Below are 27,019 nucleotides of genomic sequence, written 5' to 3' on the forward strand. Positions count from 1 at the left end.
ATTGCAAAGCTTTGGTCTGACTAAAAATTAGTTCAGGCATGGTAAATAGAAGCTGGTGGAGCTTAATTACAAAGGTTGGCAGTAAAATTTTAAATGATGAATCCGGCTGCAGAGGCAATATGGAACGTATTCTACTGTTTACTCTGAGAAAATAACATACAGCCAAGTTGGCAGGACAGTAAAGAATTAACCCACATTTTCCATTAGCCTGCTCTAGACGTTTTCTCTGCTTTGGTTGCAGTTTTTTTTTTTTTTCTTTTTCTTTTTCTTTCTTTCAGCGTAATTATGGAAAAATGTGGTTCGGTTTGTGACTTCTCTACTGCAGTGTGAGCAGTATCATTTAAACCTTTTTGGCAGTTTTAATGACAAAGAAATACAAATAATTGATTAGGGAACAGAAATTAATAGTAAATCATCTACCAGACATCTCAAGATTCACCACATTGCATAGCCAGTGGCTTCAGAAAGACAGATGATATTACACAACCAATTCAAACTGCCAACATTCACAGCCATATGGGCGTTTACTGAGTGAGCACACAATTCCAGACAATTTCTAAGCATATATACATGCAAACACGGACACTCAGAGCAATTGGTTTAGTCTGGTAGCCAAGGTGAGCAGTATTGGTCTGCCAGCGAAAACACAATTTTTCATTGTGAAATAAAAAGATTGTTAAAAAATGTGATACTGATGCTTGCTGAGCTTTGCCATGCTATTTAAACTTTATTTAAGTTTTGGCCAAAAGAATGCACGTAAACCAACTACCAAAGTACTTTGAAGCACTTTGCTAGTCCCTGTTGTCTCATCTCTCAGCCTCTGATGATTGTTGGCTGTAGAAAATGAAGAAACTAAAAATAAACTAACAGCCTGCAAACACAGTTGCAACACCCACCCGTTTTTATAGGAACATATAAAAAGGAACATATTCAGTAACAAGACAAAGCAAACAAAAGTGAAACACTTTCATTAAAAAAAGTGTTCAGACTTTATTAAAATATCGTGAAGATATTACCACGTGACATACATATCTTCCTGTACACCATTGTCTTGTCTTATTCACATCAGTAAAAACAACTAAAGTGGGAGGAAAGAGTTATGGACACAAACGAAAACTAACAGAAAACAAAGTTTTAAAAGACTAACATTCACAATACTGCGTGGTTCAAGATATTAGACACTAGCAGAGTGCCATTTAATCCAACAGTGTTCTAAGGAATTCTTAGTTTTACAGTTTATTTTTATACATTTGCAGATTGTTATAATTAGAAGTACATCTCACAAACCCTCACTAAACAAACTCTTCTTCTTTTGGGACTTCATTTGTAATTGGGTAATAAAGATATCTTTTTCTTTAAACTAACATTGTTCAATTATGAACTATTGTCAAAAATTAAATTAGCTGTTAGCATCAAATGTAGAATGAAATCATAGCATACTTTTTGCAATAAAGACAGGAAACTTGAACTTAAAATGGAGCATGCAGCAGCATTAATACACATAATGGAAAACTTGACTTATATTGCAAAGTTGTCTAATTCTTAATGACACAATGAACATGATGAAAACTTGGCACTGTATGACATAGAGTGACACGTGTTGTATTTGCATTTCAGTGTGAAACAATAGAATGAGCGTAGCAATGGATACAAACAATAACTTGCAATTATATTTTGTTACCACTTAGTGAAAAGTTTTTTTTAAAGGTTATTCTAAATTGTTTTGTTATGTTATAAACGGGTAAGTACAGAAATTTATTAGAGATCCTGTTGGTTTGTACCTGTGTGTCCTTTTTTTTAGTGTCATTTAAGTACATGAAATGTATGTTTACACTGTAGTGTGAGGTCAAAATGAAACAATGAGTTGTTTTTACTGCATTTATGGAGTAACGTCTGTTCTAAAACCATCTAAGAAGAACTATATCTGCAGCATCAGGTGAGGCAAAAGAGGCAAAGGATGGTAGCCATAATAAGGTTATCGTTACTGTTTCTTGGTGACCCTGACTTGAGACCAAGCAATAGAAGTTCTAAACTGGTCTTCAAAACCCTCTGTACTGAATTTCATATGCTCTTTTCAAATCAGTCAGCAAAGTTTCACCATAATAGCATCATATAATTTCAACCGGACCATGTTTCATGCTGTTGGTTGCTCAAGTAAAATGGCTCAAAACGTTACTCCTACCATGGCATCAGAACTCCAAATACCAGAATGTCACTGAAACACAATTAGTGCTTTGTTTTCGGAAAACGGCACCTTTTATGGGAGAAGGTGACGGCAGTTTTTTTCTTGTCTCCTTAACGATACTGTCCAATGGGTAGTACATTCATACAGGTGAAACTGTCTGGATACTTGGATAGCACCACAGGGTTTCCATCCAGACGGACTTGAGTTAGGCTTGGTCTTAAGAAGTAGGTGTCATTGCCCCTACAGAAGGTGTTTATGTTGACCTCGGTGATGTTGTTGTTCTGCAAGAAAAGAAAAGAATGTTAAGAGGCCTAACAAAGTCAATCACACCATAGCGTCTAGAGCAGCATGATTCATTAATATAACTGAAGTAAAATAATATATTCAACTTTTTAGTACAGCCGTAATGACAAATGAAATGGATGGCCTAATCAAGCTGTAATTGCCATCCTAGGTTCTAGAATCAGTAGATTTATGTAGGTTTAAGCTCTAGACCCATAAACACAAACCTGTAAATGTAAAATGCGAACACTTTCAGGTATGAAAGGAATCGCTTCCAGCAGGTTTTCAGCCATGTAGAGGTTGGCCAGCCTTGTCAGTTTCTGTGGAAATACATCCACAGTTACTGTTAAAGGTTCAATTTAACATGTACATGTTTAAACAGAAAGGAAAGGTATACAAAACACTAATGAGAAGAGAGATGTTGTATGGTTTAGAGTTGCACTGCCGGAGGGTAACAGAGGTTAAGAAAATGTTGAATTTGTGAGTGGCAGATTACTAGTGACCGAGATGGAAAGAATAAGAAACCGATACATCAAAGGGACACTGCATAATGGACGGTTTGCAGATAAAGGCCAAAGAGATCAGACTAAGATGGTTTGGTCATGTACAGAGGGACAGCAGATATATTGGTTGAAGGATGCTGAGGTTGGAACTGGCAGGCAGGACAGACCAAGGAGCAGATTTATGGGTGTAGTGAATGAGAACATGTGAGTAAGGCTTGCAAAGCTTTGGCTTCATTTAATTTTGCTAATTAACAGTAGTAGTTGTATGAGGTATGATGTTAGTCTTGGTAGAAACCAAAAACTTGTCTGTGTGGTCTGTTGAGCAACATAGGTTTGCCAAAGCTCTGCTTTAACAATTGTACACAGGAAATTAAGCTGCAAGGAATTATCCAAGACATTTAAGGAGGGCATTTAGGTTTGGCTTCTATTGTCAAGGCAGAAACATTTTGGCATGTACCTTAAAAGCGTTAGCTTTTACACCCCTCGTTTTCAGCTGGTTGTAGTTGGCGTTGAAAGACACAAGTTTGTTAGGGAGCATGGGAAGTTTGACCAGTTTGTTATCAGCCAGAGATAGTTCCTCCAGCATTGTTAGCTTGGAGAAGGCTCCATCTTCAATCTCTGAAATCGAGTTCCCTGAAAGGTCAATCCTCTTCAGTGTCACTGTTGATAGAAGGAGGCATTATAAAGTGTGAGATTTATGCGACTGCCTTGAACCTTTAGAAGTGAACTCTAGAGACAGGACAAAGAAGATGACCAGTTTCCAAGCTCTGCATCATAAAGCATATAACATTATCCTATAGATTTGACTAACAAAGCCACATTTTTCACTGATAGTACTCCAGTTATAATCTAGTGGACTCTTTGCTCACTGGGCAGCAAAAGGGTTTAAAAGCCTGCAAGACTATTTTTTGACTTACCAATGTCTGCAAAGTCCTTGGTGTGGATCTTTTTAATCTTGTTAAAGCGGGCATACAGGTAGGCAGTCTCTTTTGGCAGGGTGGGAACATTTGTCATGTCTGGACTGACCTCTTCACAATACACCGAACCAGTCAGACAAACACATAGCAGGCATGTAGGCAGGTCTGTAGAGGCATCAAACAAACAATAGGTCATATTATTGCTTTAAAGACAAGTGACAGTGACTTTTGATGATTGTAGACACCGAGGGTGTTCAGTTGTGTCACGAATTTTACCTTATTTTTCATCACCTTTCCAAAATTATCATTGCAGCAAATTTTATTTGCAGGCTCCTTGCTTTTTCATGAGATGCATAACTCGGAAGTTATTGTTTTGCAAAAATAAATTAGAACATGTTCATCTTCACAAAGAAGTCTCCCAATGCCTGTTTAACATTGTCTATGATCATGTTCAGTTGTTATTTATTCTGTTGCAAACACAGTTTTAACAACTTAGTCACCTTGGTGATGCTACTCTAGCAAGAATAGCTCACTTAGCCTTCACTAAAGTTTTGTGTCAGAAAAATTGTAGTTTTGAAACAGTTGGATGTGTTGCATCATATTCTCCCCAGTTTAGACCAGACTCAAATCGTGTTTGTTGAAGTCTTTCACTAATACCCTTGGACATTCAAATAATAAATAAAATGAGTCAAAATATTTTAATTGGCATGTGAGATCTCACTGTAAATTCACTGTGGTGTTTCTATGCGTATAGCCAGATGCAATTTCTCACCAGCCGCATCACCTTCCTGTGAAGGTACTGGAGTGTCATCGGGTTCATCAGCAAGTGGCAGCGCTCTCTGTTAATACAAAACATCCTGTTTATATAATGGCCTGTTTTGTTGTAATTTGTTGTCATACCAGAAAATTTAGTTTATGTAAAACTTAGCTAAATTTGGCTATGTTGCATTATGCAGGGCCCCTGCTTTGTCAAGGTTGTGCGTTTTAACACATTTAGTGGCCATTTGGGATTGGATTGGTTTGATCTAACCTGGCTGAGGCTCCAGGGAAATTTCAGATTGTTTACCTTCGATGTCAGGGTAACATAACGATGTTTTATCATTCACCTTTTGACCTGACTATTAAACACATAGCTACAACCAAATAAGCTTTTTGTTAAACTAAAAAAAAAAAAAAAAGAGGTTGTATGCTACCAGTAAATCAGCTGTCTTCCAAGCAGCTATCTTGTTGTGTATCAAAAATGTTGGTATAAAGCTGATGTCAAGTTATGGAAGAAGTAAAATGGATATGATAAGTCACAGAATTGTGTGGCACTAGTAGAATTAATTCCCCCGCCCGTCACCACAAAAAAATGGCAACTGACTATTTTAAAGCAGGTGCTAATTTTCAAAGGCACACACTTCTTGTGTCCCTTTTATTGCATTTTCCCACACACCATTTGTGTCTTAACTATCTGTGCCTGTGGTTTTAGGTCATCCAAATATTTTTTGTGGGGTTACTGCGGTAAGTTGAGTGTGGTCTTTTTTTTTTTTACAACACAATTAATACAACAACAAAAAATTGATGCACTTGTGTTTATCTAAATTGTGACCAAGATGTGACTAAATCTTGAGTGAAAATCAGTCACAACTTCTGCCAAATTTCTTACTATACTCAACAAGAAAAAAACAACTAAACTTTAGGGTTTGTAAATCTAGACCTGAATATGTACATATTTACAGAAAACTTTACAATATCTACCAGAGAGGATTTAAAGGAAAGGACACATTATATTTAAATGAAAAGAAACTTACCTTTGCCCTCTTTGATTGCATATGATCAATGAGGTATGGATTCAACTCCTTGTCAGGTAGAGATCCAGGTATCAGCTGTGATTGATGGCCAGATCTCCATGCAAATGCCGCCACCAGCCATATCATCAGCATGCAGGCGAAAAAAAGAGTCCTCATCTTGTCCAAAGCAGTGTGAAACCAACACACTAGCTCAGACCAAATGCCTCTTTGGGTTTGGGTCGACAGCTGCTCTCCTCTTTTCCCTGTTGGGATGTGTCAAATGATTGTATTTAAAGGCTGGACCAGTAGCTTCCAGCAGGCTCTTAAAGCAGAGTTGATGGAAGAGGTACTTAACCCTTTCCTAACTACCCAGTCAGAGAAAGAGGGCGGGAAACAGTCAGGATCTGGAGGAGTGGCATCAACACTGAAATGGGCACATAATGTGAAGTTGGAGAGGGACTGGTGTGTCTGTTTATGGTGGTAAATTTGAAAAAACAAGCTGTAAAAACTGCTGGAAAGGCGAAAAAAGAGTTGTCAACCACAGTCTGTCTCTGCCTGGCTTCACAGAAATGACTGCTCATAACCAGTCTGGTTATGAGCCTGTGTTTCATTGGCCAGAATTTGTTTGCTGTGCTGCCTTTATTTTTTTTCACAATGCGTGCAGCAGTTAGCAAAAATATTATATGATTGTGTTCATGTGATTACTTTAGGCTTGACTAATCAACTTTTATTATTACAATTACAATTTTTACACAAAAGATTTCTGTTGCAGCATAATCAGGCCTTAAGACAGTCCAGATGTTCTTCTCTATAACCAGATGGGACTTGGATGGAAAAGAAAACCTCCAGGTGGACTCTGTTAGGCTTCATTCTTATCACTTGCCCAAACCTTTGCATGCAGCTGCAGCTTGCAGCAAAACGAGAATTGTCAGAAGTCACTGTACTTTGCTATAAAGCACCCTCTTTAGATTATGAGACAATTGCTGCTTAAGGTGGAGGAGGTGAAGTTTCTATCAGTCATATGGAATAATTCCTTGTTAAGCATTGGTATTTGGCAGCTTTTTTAAATGACATTGAACTGACTGGATTCATAGAAAATCAGAATTTTTTTTTTTTTTTTTTTTTTTTAAAGGTTTAATCTCTGTGATATTCATGCACATGTATATGTACAAGCATGTGCACGCTGGGTTGTCACAGTGATCTTGCAGATTGTGCATGTCCCATTTAATATTTGCATATGTGTCATAAAATAAAGTGTACCTATTTAATCACTTGCTCGACATTTGGCATCTGTGTAATACCATCATGGTGCTGTTACACACTGAGGCTGATTGCCAAACTGCTTTGACAGTGGGAGGTCTTGTGTCCCCTGCTGTTGTTTACGTCTTGAACTGAAAACAGCCTTTCAATTCACTCCATTACGCAATTGTGTTTTTTCAAGACCTTACAAAGTCACAAGATTGCTGCTTTTGACAATTCAAATTCCCTAGCTAGCATGAGACAACTGAGGAACCATGACAAATGCTACTCTTAGACAAACACAAAATTAAAAATCTAGTGTGTACAGCAGTGGCATTACAAATGTAACATGTGCCATACACATGGGAGAGACCGCACACATGCTCACGTGAGCAGAATGTTTGCTACATTAGAGTTTATTTATTTGGAAAACCTGTTTCTTCGGAAAAACATGTTGTACATTAGGTCTGATTCAAATAAACAAAATCTAGCAAGCGAGCGGGCAAACTTTTGTGCAAATTCGAGGAAGTTGTTTCAAAATGTGCTGCTTTCATAAGTGTTCTAAAGCAATGTTCCTCTTGATGCACATTAAAACACTTTATGTAATCACTTTAAATTGGCATTTGGTCAATTAATTAATTGTCTTAAGTCAGCATGGCTTCTTTTAGTAAGTGCTTGTCCTATCCCTGTTATATATTTGGTATCCGTAAATATTTTTGCTAAAACACTGGAAAACCTTAACTCTAAAGATGGAAACTTTAAAAATACTACTTTAGAAAGAATGGTTAATAAGTGACACTTACTGTTGATCAGTTATTAGTTTATTTGACAGCTTTTAAGATCTATATGAAATTGTTTTGATTTTAGTTATCAAGATGTTGGGTGTGAGAGAAGCCTTACCGAGTTTTCAACTCTGGGAGGAGGCAGGAGAACTTTCTTACCGTCACTTATTTTCTGTATCAGACTTTGGTGTCAGACTCGTCTCACTGGTATTCCACTGCATATTCAAGAAAAACAGTGGACCCAAACTATATGTTTGGGTCCACTGTAAGCGCACAATATAATAGTTATTTATTGTGGACCCATTTATTGTGGTTTGTGGACCCAAACTATATGTTTGGGTCCACTGTAAGCGCACAATATTCTTTGCCATATTTTCTCTCTGTTGGCATCCTTGTAAATTCTGGTGGTTCATGACCACTGAGAACACATACAAATTTGTATCACAAATGGAAAGTAAAAAAAAACAAAAAACTTTCATGTACTTTTAGATATTCATGTCCCTACTGTCAACACCAGTTAATTGCCAATTTGTTTAAAAATGTGTATTGCGGGCAAAGAATTGATGTTTGCATTCACTGGTTCCAAACAGAACATCCTATATTGGCTTATGAATTTAAAAGGTTGAATGCGATTTCATTCCTTGTAAACTCTTTGTACAACCCATTGACTCAATATTTTTTATTCGGTCCCATAAAAATCAATTGTCCCTACCAAATTAAAAGATAAGAGAAAGATTTATGAAACCACTTTCAGATTATCAATAATAATAATAATAATAATAATAATAATAATAATAAGAAGAAGAAGAAGAAGAAGAAGAAGAAGAAGAAGAAGAAGAGTCAACATCTTGATTGTTTTGAATGTTTTTATAACAGACCTATGAGAAATAATGTGGCTGCCTGGATTTATGCACGATGCAATACCGTGAATACAGAGTGTAACCTGTTATGCATTTTTTGGCTAAGAAATATGAGAGCACAGAAAGAAATGGAGCACATGGAGCTCAGCGCATGCTGTCACGACTGCCACACCACACTATGGGCAGCTATGAAAAGCGCTTGAGTAACTGGGAATGTTGGCCAGGTGTTCTCAGTTAACTATTGGCCCATCATACCCCAGTCCCAAGGAACTACAAGCACAGAACTTACCCAGTTTAGAACATACAGGCTGTGGACTTCAATAACATCTCATTGATATGCTAATGGTGAATCTTAATCCTAACTTGGTTAAACCAGTGTTAAACTATCTTGTGTTGTTATTCCCAAGGTGATTAATCTGAAAATACCACTTTTGTTACACTTGAACCTTGTTATTTAATAGTACGCTTTAGAGGATTGCTGTTGCGTATAACTATGAGCAAAGTTATGGAATGACAGGTGCCTGCGAGCAATGCCTAACAGGAGGCTAAAGCAAGTCTCTCAAAAACAACTTACGTCAGTGACTTTACTCCACACACAGAGACCCATTTGACTGGAGAGTAGCTTTCCATACAGTGGACCACCTGGCTTGGCATGAAATGGCCTCTGTCTGCATAGTTCTGGCTGACAACTGACATGATGTATTAACCCATGGCTTTCAAAGCTGTGTGTTTGAGGTTGCTGCCAGCGGCTGTAGACATGACAGTGAGAGGTTTTTTTGAATGTTTGTTTTCTTTTTTATTTGTTTCAGCCAAGAGACTCCTTATGCAATAACTGCTGCATGTTTTTAAAAACTAAATGGTAGACTTTACCACTATTTTTATTCTATTTCTTAGCTGTGACTATGGGTGTGTGCCAGTGAGCAGCTGAATAAGTGAATTTCCCTTTGGGATGAATAAAGTATTTGTCTATCTATCTATCTAAGTTTGGTGTGCATTTGATATTAAAAAGGCAATTCTCACTGATGTGTAGAAAATGATTGCTCAACTGTGTGCACAGCTTTGTTTTATTTCTGAGGATTATTTCTGTGAATTATTTCTGAGGCCTGTATTATTGTTGGGCAATTGCGTTTCCCCGTAGTTATTTATTTGTATTGTAGCAAAATAAGCACTGCCTTACAATTCACAGTAAAGTAAATGTGTTTCTTTGGTTTGAATACTGGCACCTTGCCTTGGAGTTGAGCACCAGGGACCATGAGGACAATTTAATGCTTTAGATAGTGAGACCACCACTTTGGTTGTAGAAACATTAGATTAGTGTTTAATCCCATCCGATGGAATGTTTTTTTTTCCTTTCTCTCCTACATCTAGGGATATGGTCAAAACATGTATTGTTTTATGTTCAGTCCCGTAGTTGTGTCCACATTTGCCTGCTATTATAACAAAAGTTGTACTTTTCAGACTTGAAATTAACAGGACATGAATTTTCAGTCAAGCATAGTCTGGAATAAATGCCAATCAACACCAACTGTATCTTATTATTTACTGTAATGTGAATGTTTTTCCTCATGGAGGATTTTGGATTGAATACTGGCACGTGTCCTTGGAATTCAATCCCAGAGGACACATGCAACATGATGGTTAAAACAGAGTGACTGTAGCCGCCTCAAGGAGACCACCACTTTGGTTTAAAAACCATCAGATTAGTTTTTAATTTCTGCAATTTTAATGTTTTCCTTCTCCCTCTCCTCTCTGCCTGTCAAAGTCTAGGAGTTAAAGACAAAGACTGTATTGTTTTGTGCTCAGTTGAGGGGCCTCCTCCACATTGTAGCTTTGTTGGAACCAAAATATATATATATATTTTTAGACTAGAACATTTGGTTGAATTTAACTATACATACAGCATTTATCAAATTGTGATGACTTTTTATGCCTTGTTTTTCCCCAAAAGTATTTTTGTAATTTTGTGGGGCTACTGCTGGAAACTAGAGTTTACCTTCCTTTTATGTATGGTTTGAGGTTTCAGGGCCAGATGCAGAGCAGATGTTGTCAATGCCAAGGGGTGTGGTGGGGGCCAGGGGTACTAACATGTTGTCGTAGCACATACTTACAACTCTGTCATGGAACACAAATTTTTTGTGAGACATCTGACAAGTTGCTCCTTAAGTTGAAACAAGTGTAAGTTTAGAAATTTATGACAGACCTTGACTGCAGCATGCTTTCAATTACTTCCTAATACATTTGACATGACAATGATTCCATGCCAGAATATTGCCCTGGTTTTAATTTTTGATCCATAATCTCTGGTGATTTCATTTATTTTTGTTTATATTTGTGTTTCTTGGAATATCATACTTTTCCTTGTTGATACTATTCCATTAGGCTTAAAGGAGGCCTCATGGTGTCAAGTTAAAAATCAAAGTTGGTTTTCCTCTGATCTAGGTTTGTCTTGTACTTCATCAGAAGTTTCACACTTCTGGTATGCCTAGTCACACTTGATCTTTGGTTCATGTCGCGTTGTGGGTTGCTTGGGGGTTTGTTGTGTGTTCTGAGCTGTTTATTGCTCACTATACTTTTGTAGTACTATAAGCCTGGAAGCTCTTATCTCAGCATGAGGTTTACTGTCAGGTCTTTGCTCCAGCAAAACATTCCCCAAGCTCCCAATCCCTCCCAAGCACTTGGAAGGAGGCTTTGGTTCCATCAGAATAGGACTAGTGGCCAAGAATGAGTTGTTTCTATGCTGCTGTTGTTGTCTCCCAGTCCATTGCCTTTGATCAGATTCAGAATTCGATGTGTACCTTCCCTTAAGATGTTCATAAAATTGTGTGTAAATTTTAACTGCTGTTGGTTTACATATTTATATATGGGAAGAATTCTCAGCTGCAACCTAAACAACAAATGCCTTTGGGTGTATTTTAATGCAAAATACAATTAATAGGCTTTATTCTGAAACGTGGAGACAAACTTCAGTGTCGTTTCATTCAAAGCAGTAAATTCGGTCAACAATACAAGTTAGAAAGCCCTTTTCACATCCAATTGTGTTGTTTGAAACTGTATAGTGGATATATATATATGTATATATATATGTATGTATGTATGTATATATATATATATATATATATACATATATGTATATATATATATATATATATATGTATGTATATATATACATATATATGTATATATATATATATATATATGTATGTATATATGTATATATATATGTATATATATATATACATATATATATGTATATGTATATAGATATATATATGTATATAGATATGTTTATATATATAGAGATATGTTTTTATATATATTATACAATTATTTTTGACTAATTTTATGAATATGTTTTTTAAATTGTATTATTTGCTCAGTTTAATTATCATTTAAGTATCATTTACCACATTCATATCCCGAAAAGTCTTTTTTTTTTTTTACTGTCTTGGCGTTGTGTCGTGTCTGTGGTTTAAGCGTCTTGATGATAGTGTCTGTTGGTATTGGACAAGAAAACGGCTGCGATTAGGCTGTCGCCTGAGACATGATAGCTTGGACTAAACCTTTATGAGACATATGGAGCGTATTACTGATTGATTGAGTTTCAGTGTGCGGCTGTATGGTTAGTCTCTGTTCTGAAACGACGACTGGAATTATTATGCCACCCTTCCTGGCATATCCCCTCTTCAAAAGGAAATTAAGGCTATTAAAAAAAAAGTGTGGCTGGAGATTGTTGGCTCTGAATTAACATCTACTGAAACATGAGATGTGTGTCGAAAGCAAACCTTCATCATCTCAGTGAACTATAGTTTTTAAAGTGTTCAGGGTGATTAATTCATCTTCAGATTGGCTCTCCAAAGCTGATAATTATTCATAATTAGCTTTCAGATCAAGGCGCACGGCAGCTAAAGAGCGGCTTGGCTCCCACTGTCGTAGAAATAACAAAATGTTGAGTATTTGCTTTCTGCTGACTCAAACAAAACTTGCTTGACTGCCATGTATTGTGACTGAGTAAATCAAGATCCATACTAGTATCCCATGTGATGTGATCACAGATTTTATCCTACACAATTTAATAATTGCTGTATTCATATAAATTCAAAATAAGTTTATCTACCGAAATTTCACTCCAGCCAAGTGCAATACCCATCCCTTTCAAAGAGATGTTCTTCTTTCAGTTTTCAGACTCCACTGTACCCCATCAGTTAGGACCTGAATCTCACTCTTGGCAAACTTATTTTTCTTTCCTTCCTTTCTGACATTTATCTGACTGCTGCAATCCTGAAATAGTGATGTTCATACTAATATTTTTTGTTTTTCTCAGCACAATAAATCCACCAGTTGATTACTTGTTGATTACCTCTTTGTTACGAACCACTTCGTCTAGGGGAAAATGGTTGGTAACAAAAATGGGACCACCAAACAAGTTCTGCGAACAGGTTTCAAAATTAAGATGTTTTTAATGGTTTTAACAAAGAATAATTACAACACACAACAACAACAGACGAAGGGCAGCGGGTGGCACCAAATCAATAACTTAATGAAAACAAATTATACTTATCGAGACAGACACAACCGTCCCAAAAAAGGGACACCACCCATAAACCTAAACAGAAAAGGTTACAGAACAACAAGGGGAAACTAAACCCCAAAGAAAACCCAAAACTAAACCTAGAGCCCAAAAATCCTAACACACAAATACATAAACACGAGGGTCAAAACAGGGTAAGGGTACGAGTGCCGAGTGCTACCTAGTACAAACACGGGAGTCGAATAGGGTAACGAGTGCTGCACGTAGAAACAAACGGGACGAGTGCTGCACGTAGAGACTAACAGGGGACGAGTGCTGCACGTATCGAACATTAAACCTAAACAAACATGCGGGCTAACAGCCACCCTCAGACTGCGCCCCAGACAGGGTACGGAGCTAACAGCCACAATCAGACTGCGCCCCCGAGTTCCGTAACACGGACGCTTTTATCAGCGGTGACTCCCAATTGCGCAGGTGGCGGCGATCAGCAAATCACGGTGGGCGGAGGCAGGAACTCCCCAGTTGATGACGCTGATGCCGCTGTTGTTCGGGGAACCACCTGGCAAACGGAGTTGGGAGACACACACATACACACACACACGAACCAACATACATACGGCAAAAGACAGCAGCCGTAACACTCTTCAATTGTGAAACCAGGTTAAAACAAATTGTTGTCGCATTCACAGTAATCTACTACTGCGCTCTCTTCTACATATTTTGTCTCCATTGTTGTTGGTGGGTTAAATTGATGTGTTTTTCCTTCGTGGGGTGAGGCAGGGGAATTCTGGGAAGCTCCCATGTTAATGTAATTATGTCTCCTTAATGGGACGTTGTGGTCTTGACTGTTTCCCTCTCTGCTAATTGTGATGAGGGGAACACTGCTATGCCTTTAGCACCGGACATCTGGATAAAATATCTCCACAATGAACAGCCTTTCAAAAGCTCTTGCTTACTGATCACTACTGGCTAAATAACTGTCTGTGACTATCTGTCCATTTATATTTCATGGGCAGTGGGGGGTAGGGTCTTACACTAGATGTCTCATGTAGGTCTTTGTGTTTTGTTTTGCTTATGATACTTGATTGATGCCTAAAAGGTTTATTCAAATAACATATCCCCTGCCCCCATTCTTTTCTTTCTGAAATCCATGGGGTTTATTTCATATATCCGTCTGGAAAAGTGAATGTGGAAAGCATTTGGAAAGGGGGAGTCCCCTTTTGGAGGTTTAGGAAGGTGACTTAACAAGTCTTCTTGCTCAGACCTCCAATGTTGACCAATCTGATTAGTTGACAACAGCATGGGTTATCATTTTGTCTCATTCCTTTTCTTGCCAATACGAGCTATGAGGAAAACCCATTAGCGCAATGTCATAGTCTTCTGTAAATTAAGTTTTGCTCAATTCAGGTAAACTGTCATCACAGCATTAGTCATGTCACAGCTGCCTCTGCTTATAAGCGACAAGAAGTTGAGTTTGCATTTATGCTTGATATTAGAGTTCAAGTCAATCTACCTTTTATGATAACAAATATATTATTTGGAATTTAATCACATTGGATTTAAAAAAATACAATGTTTGATATGCATTGCAACAGACACAATATATCTGTTAATATCATAGTCCTACACACACTCAAATGGTTAAATTCTTAAATCAATGGGAAAGGTAATTGCTCTTTCGGATTTAATTTGATTCATCTCTCATACCGATTGAAAAGAACACAGCTGGCTGCATACTTCTAGCACAGATTGTTGTCATGTTTTTGTAACATTATACTTTAAATTGCATAATTTCACAGTTTGAAAACCCCAGCTTCAATCATAACTTCACTCATCCTGATACTTTATCTGATTTCCAGGTGGCAAACTAAACCTGTACTCTACTTCGTTCTTGTAACTCGTACTTAATATTATTATATTATTTATTTATTATTAATATTTATTTTAAAAAAAAAAGTTTAATAAAGCATAATCTGTATGGTTTCATTGGTTTATTAGTCTGTGCCCCAGTGTTTTGAAATATTTCAATGCTTTCATTTACAACTACTTTCTCCATGTTTACACTCACCCTCTTCAACACAAATTCATCATGAAGCAGCTTTTTCCATTCCACAGCCAGACTGCAGTTGGCCTGTCCTCTGCACCCATTTTCAAGTCTGTCTTTTCCGTGCAAAAAGTCTCCTGGGATTATCTCACAGGAACAAACAGGCCTTTCAGTCCCTCACCTCCACTTTAATTTCAATGGTTGTTTTGAAAATACTGGCTCTAGTCCAGTTTAGTTGGTTATGTGTGTTCTGCTTGTGTTAAGCCTTCTTCTGTGATATTTGGCATGCTACAGTTTCTTCTCTAAACTCCTCCAGTGCAGTTGGGGTCTCAAGGTGCGTCATGTGTTTTGCGTTTGTTTAAAGTAAGGTTTAAGGATGTTGTGTTTTTCCGACTTTTTAACTGAAAGAAAAGATAACGTATCCCTTTATTTTCCCCAAAACTACGAAGTTAATCCATTTTGTGTATCTGAAGTTATCTTAAAAAAGGTACTTGTCTGAGAAGACATTGTCTTACTTGTCATAGAAACGTGAATACATAACAAACAACTATAGGAATAAGGTACTATTCTTAGAACTGTGAACACATAGCTGTAGGAATGTTGCATCAACACAACAGTGCAGTTGCTTGGAATAATAACTTCAAGTTAATGTGAAGGCATTACAAAGTCCAATAAAGTATGTTCAGCTGCTTACAGTAAAAGTTAATTAACCGTTTATCGCCTTACCTTTTTCTGGGGTTATTCTTTTAAAAATGACTTTGATGATAATGATTACTTTTTTCTTAAGTGCATTGTTTACTAAATCCCAAAAGATCCAGGCATTCAATGTCATTTTAAAAACACTTTACTTTTGGTATTCTGGTTTACTGGGCTTTCGCCGTGTCTTTTATTTTACGAGTTAACACCTGTACAAGTTTTGATTACATTTTATCAGAACAATATTAAAATAATGAACAAATTAATCATTAATACTTATCATCATATACTAGCATCAGTAAAGTTCTACTTTAGTGTCAGAAGGAACCTTAAAAATGAAATTGCACAGAAAATATGTATGTTCTTCCACAACATAAGACTTTTTCATCATTGTCATCATCATCATCATCATCATATTTTTTCTTATTTGTGTGACTGACTGCAAGCTAAATACTTCTTTTCTGTACAAGGAGAGAATGTCTTGGATGTAGGTAGACATTGGAAGAGTTGAAATCGCTTTTGTTGACTTGAGAATTGCCAGTAATTGGAAGATTAAATGCAGCGGGTGAAAGCCCTGTAGTCAAGACGTGTGCGTGCGCGTGTGCGTGTGTTTCTCTCTTTGAGACGTGGCAGAGTAAGGCTTGGCCAACCTGCAGATCTGTTCCATATGTTTCCTGGATTGAGAGAGAGGCTTCTCCACGCCCACTGTAGTCCCCATCTGAAAAGGCAGAACAGTTGAGATCCTAATCGTTCACAGCACTGCATAATCTTCTCAACTGTAGATATGTTTTCTTTGCAACCGCCATGGTTTTATCTCCGCATCTTGCGGTTGTCGTTTCTGTAGCAGGCAGGGACAGTAAACATGTAATCTGGCATGTTTAATCTTTCTTTACCACTGTCGCCATGTAAACATATGTGTGTGTTTTGATTTCTGAACTGTTTGTGTCAGAGAGCGGCTTTGTTTTACATCTATTTCCTTTCTCATTGGTGCAAAGTTCTTCAATAACTGTCAAATCATCAGCATACCCTTGCAAGTCTACCCGCCTCAAATAAAAGACACTATGATGATACTTCATAATAACTTTGCAACACTAATCATCAAAACTGAATTTTTGGAAGAGAAAAAAAAAACATTTTCCAAAGTTACCTGTTGTCTTTTTCACACTTTCTTGCTGTTCCTGAGGCATGGAGAAATAATCTGCAAGCCTGTTTTTCATGGGACTCCCTGAGTATCCTCTGCTTTCCTGCACCACAATTGTCTGTCCTTCACTCATTGAAGAGAACTGTACCTAAATTAGTGTGCAGTGGCATCTGCTGGTCTATGAATGTATAACACTTGGTCAACGTCAAAGCTTAGATACTACAACTATTTCAGTCACTTCTGACTCTGGAAATACATTCAATGGCTTGGGATCGTCATCACTAGCAAATTAGAGACAATCTAGTAAACTTCTTCTTTCTAGTAAGTTTCCGGCCCTTAAGTTCGATTTAGGCACCCCAGCCAACTTTTATGACTACAATGAACCCATCTTCTGGTGGCTACCTCCAACAGGACAATGCAACATCTCAAAGCTTGAATCTTCTCAAGCTGGCTTCTTGAAGTCCAGTTAATTGTGCGGAGCTTTTCACAATCTCTAGTTGTTAATCCAACAGCGCCACTTGAGGACATATTGGAACGGTACACTGGCATAAATGCAGAGCCGACAACTCTGTAAGCAACTGTGTGATCTTGTGAGGTCATTATGGACCAAAATCTTTGTTAAATGTATGATATCAAAAATTAAGGCTCAATGTAAGAGAAGGACAATTCCAGAACTCAAAATGGGTACAAGTGACTGGTGAACAAAAAGGTTAACAGAGATGTTTCCATAATATTGAGGATAATATAAATATAATCTTGAAAGCATGACAGAAAAAAATACCATGATTTTCAATGTTTTATTAAGACATTCCCAATAAATATAGCACCATTTCTTTAGATTGAGAGGTTGAATGAGAAAATACAATTGAAGTGAAAGCGATCTCATACTTTCCAGTTTAAAAATACAATTGCACTGAAATTATGAATTGAAAAATTACAGGTCACCTGAATTTGATACACATATTAAGACAATGTTACATTTTGGGTTAGTATCAAGTAGCATAAATGTAGCATCCAATGAGACATGTTGCTTTCAGCTTCTAAAAAACACATTTGTGGCATGCATGGAGATGATATTTAAAACAAAACACAATGAGCTATTAACTGACTTATTACAACATATTATGCAGTCAACAGTATTTAACTGTTTAGTCATCTGCTGGGAGGAACAGGTTTCAAGCTTTTGCAATGTTTGAACATTTGTGCACAAATACTTATTAATTACATTAAACTTAAAAATGTAAATAAAATATGTATAAAACAATGAATAAGCAGAGGAAAACTTAGAGTAGTTCTTTATTTGAAAAAAATCTTTTACATAAAGAACTTCAATATTTTCTCTCTTAAAACAAATCTTGGTGAAGATGCTACACAAGTCAATGGATGTTTTTCCAAGAACAGCCAGAAGGAGGCAGTTTATTCCAACAAAAGTTTACACAGCAGGTATGAAGGTGTGCATCGGCTCTTGTATTAAACTTTATTTTGTCAAAAATTGCATTTTCTAACGCAGTCTTGGTGTCACAACTAATCATTTTGTGAGAAACAACATTCAGGCCAGATTTTTGAATCAATTTTTCTCCCTGACTGAGACTGTAGTTTTAAAGTTAAAGTCCCTTTGGACAGCGTTTGAAGATAAAATGGTGTTGAGAACAATCAGTTTCATGACCTTTTATTTAATTAACATCTGTCATTTTCTACATCTGTCCTATTTTACTTGGTACTGTCTTACTTGGTCTCTTGAGCTTTACTTTCTGAAATTCCCAATCTGAATGCCTCTCCTTCCACTCACACAGCGAAAGGTGAGTGGTTGGATTTGCCAGTATCTCACAGGATTGGCAAAAAGGCTGATTCCTGTGTACAGGTTCTTCTTGACATCAGGCCTGACAGGACAGAAATCGTTGACTCCGATCTTGCTGATCTTGTTGCCATGGAGAAAAATGACCTAGAAAGAGATTTTAATACAAATGAAAAAGATGTAGCGCAAGATTTCTGACCTAATTTGCTTTAACAGTGAATTTTTTATTGTATGACCTATTCTAAGCTCTTGTTCATCAACTGAATTCTTAAAAGAACCATAAAATGATGGCTTGCATAGTTTTTTTGTCAACTTTAGCATTGCTGCAAAATTCCTGCATTTTATAAAGAGTCAGTAAACGTTGCGTCCTGTTTTCACTGCACTTCTATAATTTATCAATACATAGAATATCAGGGTTGGTCGGGTCTGTGTCTGACCTGGAGGTAACGGAGGGAGCTGAGGCCTGGTGGGACCTTTTTCAGACGGTTGTTGTCCAGGTGGATCTCACGGATGTTTGGTGTACTGGCAAGGCTTCCATTTTCCACAGACTTGATCTGGTTAAAACCCAGCCCTAATCTGCAATATTGATAAAGGCTATTTAAAATACCAATACTTTGAACTAAAATTAACTGCTCAACAAACGTTACCATCTTTCTCTATACATGTAGAGCAAGTGACAAAAGAAATTTTCACTTCTTCTTTTGTACTGTGACATTTTTACCTTTGTAAATTTTTGTATCTTTGGAAGTCTTCTACCTCCACCTTAGAAATTTGGTTGTAATCCAGGTTCAGCTGTGTGATGGAGGAGGGAAGATCTAGAAAAAAAACACATGCAAAACGTACGGTAATCTGTGGTTGATGGAAACGAAAATTCTTTGGTCAAGGCTTCATATTAATAATCCTGAACAGTGAGTTTGTTCTTCCTGTTGTTGGAGAGAACATGCCAAAAATCAGACCGTTCATGTGTAACTGATAATCACAATACAATAATATGTTTTACCTTTCGGTATGTAAGTTAGTTTTGCCTCTGCAATGCCGACATATAGTGTGGAGAAACCATTAAAAGCTCCCAATGCAATTCCACTGTTGGGCAGGGGGTTGGCGCCCAGCTCTAAAGGGAAAAACACAAGACATATGGTTCAGTTTTACATTATCTATCATATGTCCTAATAACCGTGATACATGTATGGAGCAAACTTTAGCAGTAACGTTAAGATGCTAATGGAAATTAGGTAAGCTGTTCACACAATTAAGGGTAGTTCTATAAAAAACTTTCTAGAACTACCCCAACATTAGTCATCTCAGACATCTATTAATGACAAAAGGAAAACTTGGCTCATTGGAAATGAGACGTTCCAGCCTGTTATTGTGAATAACACTCTGTCAGTGCTGTCTGCTGTAGAGGCTTTGCCAAGCAAGTGTTTTCCATTAAAATGTAATTTTGCATTTTTTGTTAATGAGATGACCCCCCCAGCCCTGTTGCGTGTGAAACTATAGTTAAATAGACCTTTGCCCAGTAATTAATTAGGATGGATGCAAGGAACATCTATTAAATACTTTATATTCTCAACATCAGATGTGAATATGGATAACAGATGCCGATGCTGTTCTGGAGGTGGTGCATGTATTCCCTTCACGTAATTCTGACATGTATTTAGTTTGGCTGCTGTTGACAATCTACACAGTTGCGCCTGAAACATTTACTTGTTGCCATCCATAGCATTTAAAAACATGAACAATAAATTACTGTAAAACTCATTTTTTTTTAAATAAAATAAAGTAAAATAAATACCCAGAACATGAAGCTTTGTTAGGCCACGAAATGCGTCCTTCTGGATTTTGTTTATGTTGTTTTCATGGAAACGGAGTTCGATGACATTTGGAGGCAGGTTTGCTGGGATCTCTGTCAGCTGGTTGTAGGAGAGGTACAGCAGTCGTAGATTATCCATGTTCTTGAAGGCTTTGGGGTGAATTTTGGAGATCTTGTTGTTGATAAAAAACAGGCCCTATTGTGAGAGACAGGGGAATACAAATCAAACTCAACTTAAACAATACATTTTAATCCAGTTTTGATCCACAGAACGATGCAGTTGCAGTATCCAAACATATTAGTAGCTGCACATTGTTATTATGGTTTAATACAGTGTTTGGTCTAAAACAAAATTGAAGTCTTCCGTCAACTTGCACAAGATTGCAGAATAACACTGCTTGTTTTTGATGGTTACTCTTCACATTTTCTTCTCAATTCTGTGGTTCTCAACCAATTGATTATTTTTCTTGCTACACCACAAACTTTGATTGAATCATAATTGATGCTGCTATGAATTAAATTCAGTGACAGAAATGGGACCAACTTGAACTGTTCTTTTGTGTGGGGTACAAAGTATTTGTTTGTTATTTGTAAATTTTGTCATGTAGGGAAAGCTAGGCATTCCTCAGAATCCCACAGAAGAGACTGAGAGGGCATGGCTGACAGACATCTTCAGTCAGTCATGCCCTCTCAGTTTGTTTTTCCTTGTCCTGAGACTGATAAGTAACAGACTAAAAAGGCTAAAAGTTACGCCTAACTTGTTTAATTTCTAACATGCCTCATGTTTGTGTCTGTTTGGTGTTTACATGAGTTGTGGTGTGCATTATTATGCACAAAGCAAACCACATCTGGAGATCTCTTACATAAAGCTTGCTAAGGCCTTTAAAGTCGTCTTCCTTGATCTCAGTGATGTCATTGTTTTGGAGATCAATGAGCACGGTGTCCTCAGGGATCTTCTCAGGAACAGCAATGAGGGCTGTTAAGAGAAAACACAAATGTCAGATTTCCTCTAATAATGTAGATGAATGATAAATTCAACGTCTATTCTGATTTAGTTAGTAGTGTTCTAACCTTGGTCTGAACACTGGACCACTCGGGGTGAGCATTGGCAACCAGTTGGACAGTTATCATCATTAGCCTTGTAATCGTCGTTGTCATCGTCGTCGTCATCATCCTCATCGTCCTCATCAACTTTGTTGTCATCCACATCATCCTTTTCATCGTCACCATCATCATCAGCTGCATCTCCCATCATAATCTCATAATTTTTCATGAAGTCCATTACATTGATTGGCTGGTAGGGCTTGGAACTGCCTAGTGCCAGTAGGCAAAGCAAGAGGAAGACCCTCATGGTTGTTATCTGAGGATTTCAGTCAAACCTCAGCAGGGGACAGCTGTGGGGAGGGGAAAAAAAGGACGGGTGTAAGATTATTTTAAAATAACAAATTTTGAGGAAGAAGAAAACTGTCTAAAAAGGGAAGCTTTATTCAGTTTATGAGATGAGAGATGTGCCGTGCCATTTGTATTCCAATTTTGACACATTGGAAAATTGGATTGATTTTAGATTTGAAATGTTACTTTTCATTTTAACTAATTCTGCTGTGTTTTTTCTACAATACTAAAAAAAATCGTCAGTCACTTTTTGTCATCATATTTCAGAATAGCTATTAATACCAAACCTTAAAGAAAACTTTCCTATTTGGACTCTTGTACTCTGTTAATCATATTTGTTTAATGGATAATCCACAAGTATTAAAGTTTAAGATTTCCATTGGAAAAGCCTTATATTAAATAACAATCAGTATCCTACATAGTTTATTAGTACATAAATCACCATCACTTTGTTTGAGATTAATAATATCCATCAATGATCACTAATACCACTACTATATATTCCAAGTCTTAGAAAAATCCAAATAGATGTATAAACCCCAGTATTGCCAAGAGATGTACCTGTATCTTTAGCTATCATCTGGCATGTGTTTGGAGTCCCACGTTATTATAGTATGTCCTTACAACATCTTGTAGTTGGCTTCTGAAACCAATCCATTTTGTGTCACAGCATTCAGGGGAGAGTTAGTTCATGGATAGACACAAAACATTCCTCCTAAGCGACCTTTGAATTTAATTGGTTGTTAGAATTTAAGAGTGTTTTAAATTTGTAAAATCAATCGAAAAGTATAGAATTGAATAATTACAATAAATGGGTAGTGATAGCCTAGAGGTTGGAAACGAAAACTTGTGATCAGTTGGTCATTGGTTCGAATTCCTGGACCAACAGGAGATGTAGGTGGGGAGATTGGCCACTACTTGTCCCCACTGTTAACGCTGCCACCACTGAAGGCTCTTGAGCTTGGGACCGTGGCAGCCTCTGTTCCTAGCACATATAGTTAAGATTAACTACAAATACAAAGGCTCAAATGCAGAGAAACAATTTCTAAAGGTTCTTTGTTTCATTACACCGCTGGTAGTTTAAACACCCACTACCTAAAGACATTTCTTTTGTTTTTCTTTGTTTTTGCAAGCTTGTATTGGCTTGTCAACTGGAGAGGTGAATTCATTCTTGAAAAAGTTAAAGGTCATCCAGCCTCCCTTGGCTGGATTCACTTGGTTTGTTTCTTTCATTAGTGTTTCCATTAAAACCATATTGGAATTGGGCATCTGCTGCCAAGATAAATATTTATCATCTCTACCCTTTCAGGCGCTTAGCTAATTAATATAATCTCTATTCCCTCCGCTGTTATCTTTGTAGACAGTAAGTAGAGAGTTGAAAAAGCCTCAGTTCTTTAGGTAATCTTGATTTTTAGCTCTTCAGTTAAGCAGTAAATCCACCCACAAATATGTAGTAGTGGTTGAGCTTCTTGCTGCTACAGCAAATACCAAAACAGCACAGATCCTTCTTCCCAAACCACTTACTTACTTTTCTTTTTCTTCCAAATGTACTCATTAGAATTAAAAAGTACTGCCTGATTAGTATGTTTTCTTTTTCTTGGTGCTCAGCACAGTATTTCTCTTTTGTTAATCAAACAAGGCAATAATGATTAAACCTTGAGCACAACTAATTCTGACTTCATTCTGACCACCTTTGTGGAGGTTAGGTGATTGCATTAAATGGGGTTGACGGTGACCAAAACCACAGTTAAATTAATACTATTATTTGTCAAATTCCAGTTAATGCTAATTTTCTGATTGCATGTCCTGTTCATATGCTCTCAAATTTATATTACAAAAAGAAAAGATTTCAAAAAAATGCTTATGGTAAGTGATAAATAAATATAAATTAATATTTTTGTAATTTCTTTTATTACATCACAGATCGAATGTGGGATATCTGTTTGCTTTCTAATTAAGTCTAATTGAATTTAGTTGTTGCACACAATGATGGCACTTTCAATAGAAGTTGTTTCGACTGAAGTTAATCGAAAACCTTTAAATATGACATCAACATAAACCAAGGCGCCTAGAAAGTAATACATGAAAACACAGAATTCAAAAACACAAGAACAATGGGTGGAATTGATTTTGTTGTTCACAATAATCCAAACCAAATCATAATTAACTATCTAGCTTAAAAGAATTTTAAGGTAAGATTGTTGCACGACCTAAAAGCTTTCACCTCCTTTTTTGATGACATTGTATACCTGTGAACTGACCAAAACACCTTGAAGATGCTGCATCCATGGATATTAAACCACCAGATGCATTGACTAAAACACACAAACATAGTTAGTTTTTTTTATTTTTGTTTTTTCTCTGTCTCTCTCCTCATAAATCTTGGCCGGGGCCTACCTTACTCCCGATGTTTGTGTCCTGGTTTAAACCCCAGCAGTTAGCAGACAACAGCAGGATCCAGATGGAGGGAGAGAATTAGGTCCTCGGTACTTTGTATGTTCCCAGTCAATGGAGAACAGAGTCGCTCTCTCTCTCTCTCCCCCTCTCTCTTTCTCTCCCTCTCCAGAAATTGAAATTAAACAGCCCACAGAACACCCCCCCCCCCCCCACTGACGGAAAACACTGCTGTTTGGATGAGAGGTTCAGTTTGCCAAAGAGTTCTTCACTCTTTCTGTGATTATGACATATGCAAAGGGCAAGTTTAAAAAAAAAAAAAAAGAAGTATTATTTGACTGTCCGTGCTTGTCATCAGGAACTTTGAAGTGATGCCAGAATAGTTTGCTTATAACTGCAGTGTTCGTACAGTTGAATCAAATCATACTTTTTGGTCCGCCACCTCACTTCTCTTTACAACCATCTGCCATGAATGATGTTCCACATCAGCATGAATGGGACATGATAACTGGGGGTTAAACAGGGATACAGGGTACATACAGCTGCTGTGGATGTTTGGGTTTTCTCACTCAGTGATGATAGAGGTTGAGCTCTCGATGCCAGGTCTTTGTAATGAAACTTATCTGCCGTTGTGTTTGAAGAATTCCGTCATCTGGCTGCACGCTGACTGATTTTTCCCAAACAAAGAGTTTGGGCTGCCACGTTGAAGGTTTCTGACAAATTGTTGGCAGAACAGAATGCAAGCGAAGCAACAATGATTGACTGAAATTTGACAAAGAGACAGTACAAAAAGATCTGGCAAACAAATAGATTCAAGCTACATTTTAGTTTTTTTTAGTTTTCAGCTGTAGTGCATTCCGGTATGATGCTTAACGAAGGACATACTGTGTACAAAGTTTGAAATAAGTCTGAAATAAACCTTGCAATTTCAATTTTCTTTCACCTCAACTTCAATGTTTCACTTTCCAAATACTTTTGAAATAATAGTTGTGAAGTTCTGTTTCATTGCCCATATGTTTCTGCGACGTTTGTGGATTGGTTGAATTCTTTGTTGGATGTGATTGATGTGTTAACTGAAAGAGGCAGAAGAGGAAGAAGAAAACAGACGCGATACTTTGTTACATCCAGTCAGCCGTTCTGCATAGTGTGTGCCTTGATGAGGCACAGCAGGAAAGCCTTAAAACGTTTGTGGCACAAATGAGAAATACCTCCCAAGAATGGAAAAGTTAACAGGGGTTTGCTCCCTCAGGGTTTCACGTGTTACACTATTCCTTTTTCCATTCAGTGCTGATATTTTCTGCTGAGCCAGACAATCCAAATATGCCCTGGTTTGGCAGTCATGCTGACCGAAATGGAAGCCCGTCTATGTTCTGGTTTCAATGCATCCTCTCGATGTGGAAGTCATATTTTCCAAATACATCAGCGATCTCGTTAAATGATAGTCTCATCAACAAGGAACCATAAGAACTCAAAATGGTGATGTGCTTCTTAAGTGCTCCTGAACTTTAAACATCTTCAGTGAAGTGTTTTTTTGTTTTTTTTTTAGTAGTTTACAATATTTCACCTTAGAATTAATGATTGACGATCTCCTATCAATCATTGATGAAAGTAATTGGTGGATGAAAGCTATTGTTTGTTCTCAAACTTATTTCAAACAAAACAAGATCCCTTGTTATCATTTTACGTTCACCTAAGAAAGTAAATTATATTTATTCACCCCGCTTCATTTGAGGGCAAAGATTTCCCTATTCACATCAATATAATGTTAAATTAGAAACTGCCCAACACCTTAAATACTCCTGGCAGAATTTGTTCTGAATGATTTCACTTTTTCACTTAAAAATGTTTTTTTTTCTATCAACTTACTCTTAACAATGTCTTTTAATGATTTTGTAAAACTAATATATATAACCCAGATAAACAGATGGTTAAAGATTCCATCTTTCAAAAACATTCCTGCAACAAATCAATTTCTTTCTTTATTAGTCCAAAATAAAACGGCTAAATGCACACCAAGAAATAATAATAATGACACATTTATCATAATTTACCTTAAATGTTTCCTATTCTAAAAGGACTTTTTCATCTCTTTAACATGTCTTTTTACATTACTGGCATGCTGACTAACACACCAAGCATTAAAAATGACAAGTTTTCGTGTTACTGCACTGCAACAAGCCTATTTGGATTTTGCTTGACTTTTACATCGCAAGTCAGGCTGACTTCTCTGCAGCTCTGCAGACTCACTGCATGAGAGCTAGCAGCCACCTTCCCCATTGGCTCACGCTAGCAGTCACAAGGGAGTGGGCTGTTCCAAGGCAGAGCCACGGATGGAGCAGGTCAGGGAGTGGGTAAGAAAGACAGAACAACCTCCTCAGGCTGAGTGAGAGAAACACGAAGCCTGTACAGTTTTTTTTCTTTTTTCTTTTTCTAATCAAACAGACCTTTATTGTTGGAAGTAGACAACCAAAACAAATTAATTAAATCTGAAATGGCCGTAATAGGGTCCCTCTTGTAATTGACCTCAGCACTCAGGACCATACATCCTTGTCAACACAATAGCGCTGGTGTGGTTTACCTGCCAAGTCAAACATTAGCAGGTAGCCTCTCTCACAAGAACCTTCCTCACTGAATTTAATCTCTTCCCTTAGCAGTCCAAAAAATAACTTGCTGGCTGCC

The 27,019-nt window shown here is 37.2% G+C and overlaps 3 protein-coding genes across 3 annotated transcripts in view; 1 reads left to right on the top strand and 2 right to left on the bottom strand.

Annotated features, from left to right (window-relative positions):
* The window catches only part of cenpp (centromere protein P), a 53,724-nt gene that overhangs the window by 6,228 nt on the left and 20,477 nt on the right, over window positions 1-27,019 (top strand). The gene's annotated exons all lie outside the window — the stretch shown is intronic.
* ogna (osteoglycin, paralog a) lies at window positions 966-5,940 on the bottom strand. The gene is made up of 6 exons (XM_076025147.1): window positions 5,681-5,940; window positions 4,660-4,726; window positions 3,888-4,052; window positions 3,428-3,630; window positions 2,695-2,787; window positions 966-2,466 (listed from the first exon to the last, which is right to left on the bottom strand). Exons 1-6 carry the CDS (start codon window positions 5,834-5,836, stop codon window positions 2,296-2,298), a joined length of 855 nt encoding a protein of 284 aa, XP_075881262.1. The 5' UTR covers window positions 5,837-5,940; the 3' UTR covers window positions 966-2,295.
* aspn (asporin (LRR class 1)) lies at window positions 17,733-24,621 on the bottom strand. The gene is made up of 8 exons (XM_076025134.1): window positions 24,344-24,621; window positions 21,626-21,948; window positions 21,418-21,530; window positions 20,537-20,750; window positions 19,745-19,855; window positions 19,466-19,559; window positions 19,182-19,320; window positions 17,733-18,891 (listed from the first exon to the last, which is right to left on the bottom strand). Exons 2-8 carry the CDS (start codon window positions 21,903-21,905, stop codon window positions 18,694-18,696), a joined length of 1,149 nt encoding a protein of 382 aa, XP_075881249.1. The 5' UTR covers window positions 21,906-21,948; window positions 24,344-24,621; the 3' UTR covers window positions 17,733-18,693.

This window comes from Nelusetta ayraudi, unplaced genomic scaffold, assembly GCF_046127955.1.
Source record: "Nelusetta ayraudi isolate G7.1 ecotype Tasmania unplaced genomic scaffold, CSIRO-AGI_Nayr_v1 ptg000017l, whole genome shotgun sequence".
NCBI classification, from domain to species: domain Eukaryota; kingdom Metazoa; phylum Chordata; class Actinopteri; order Tetraodontiformes; family Monacanthidae; genus Nelusetta; species Nelusetta ayraudi.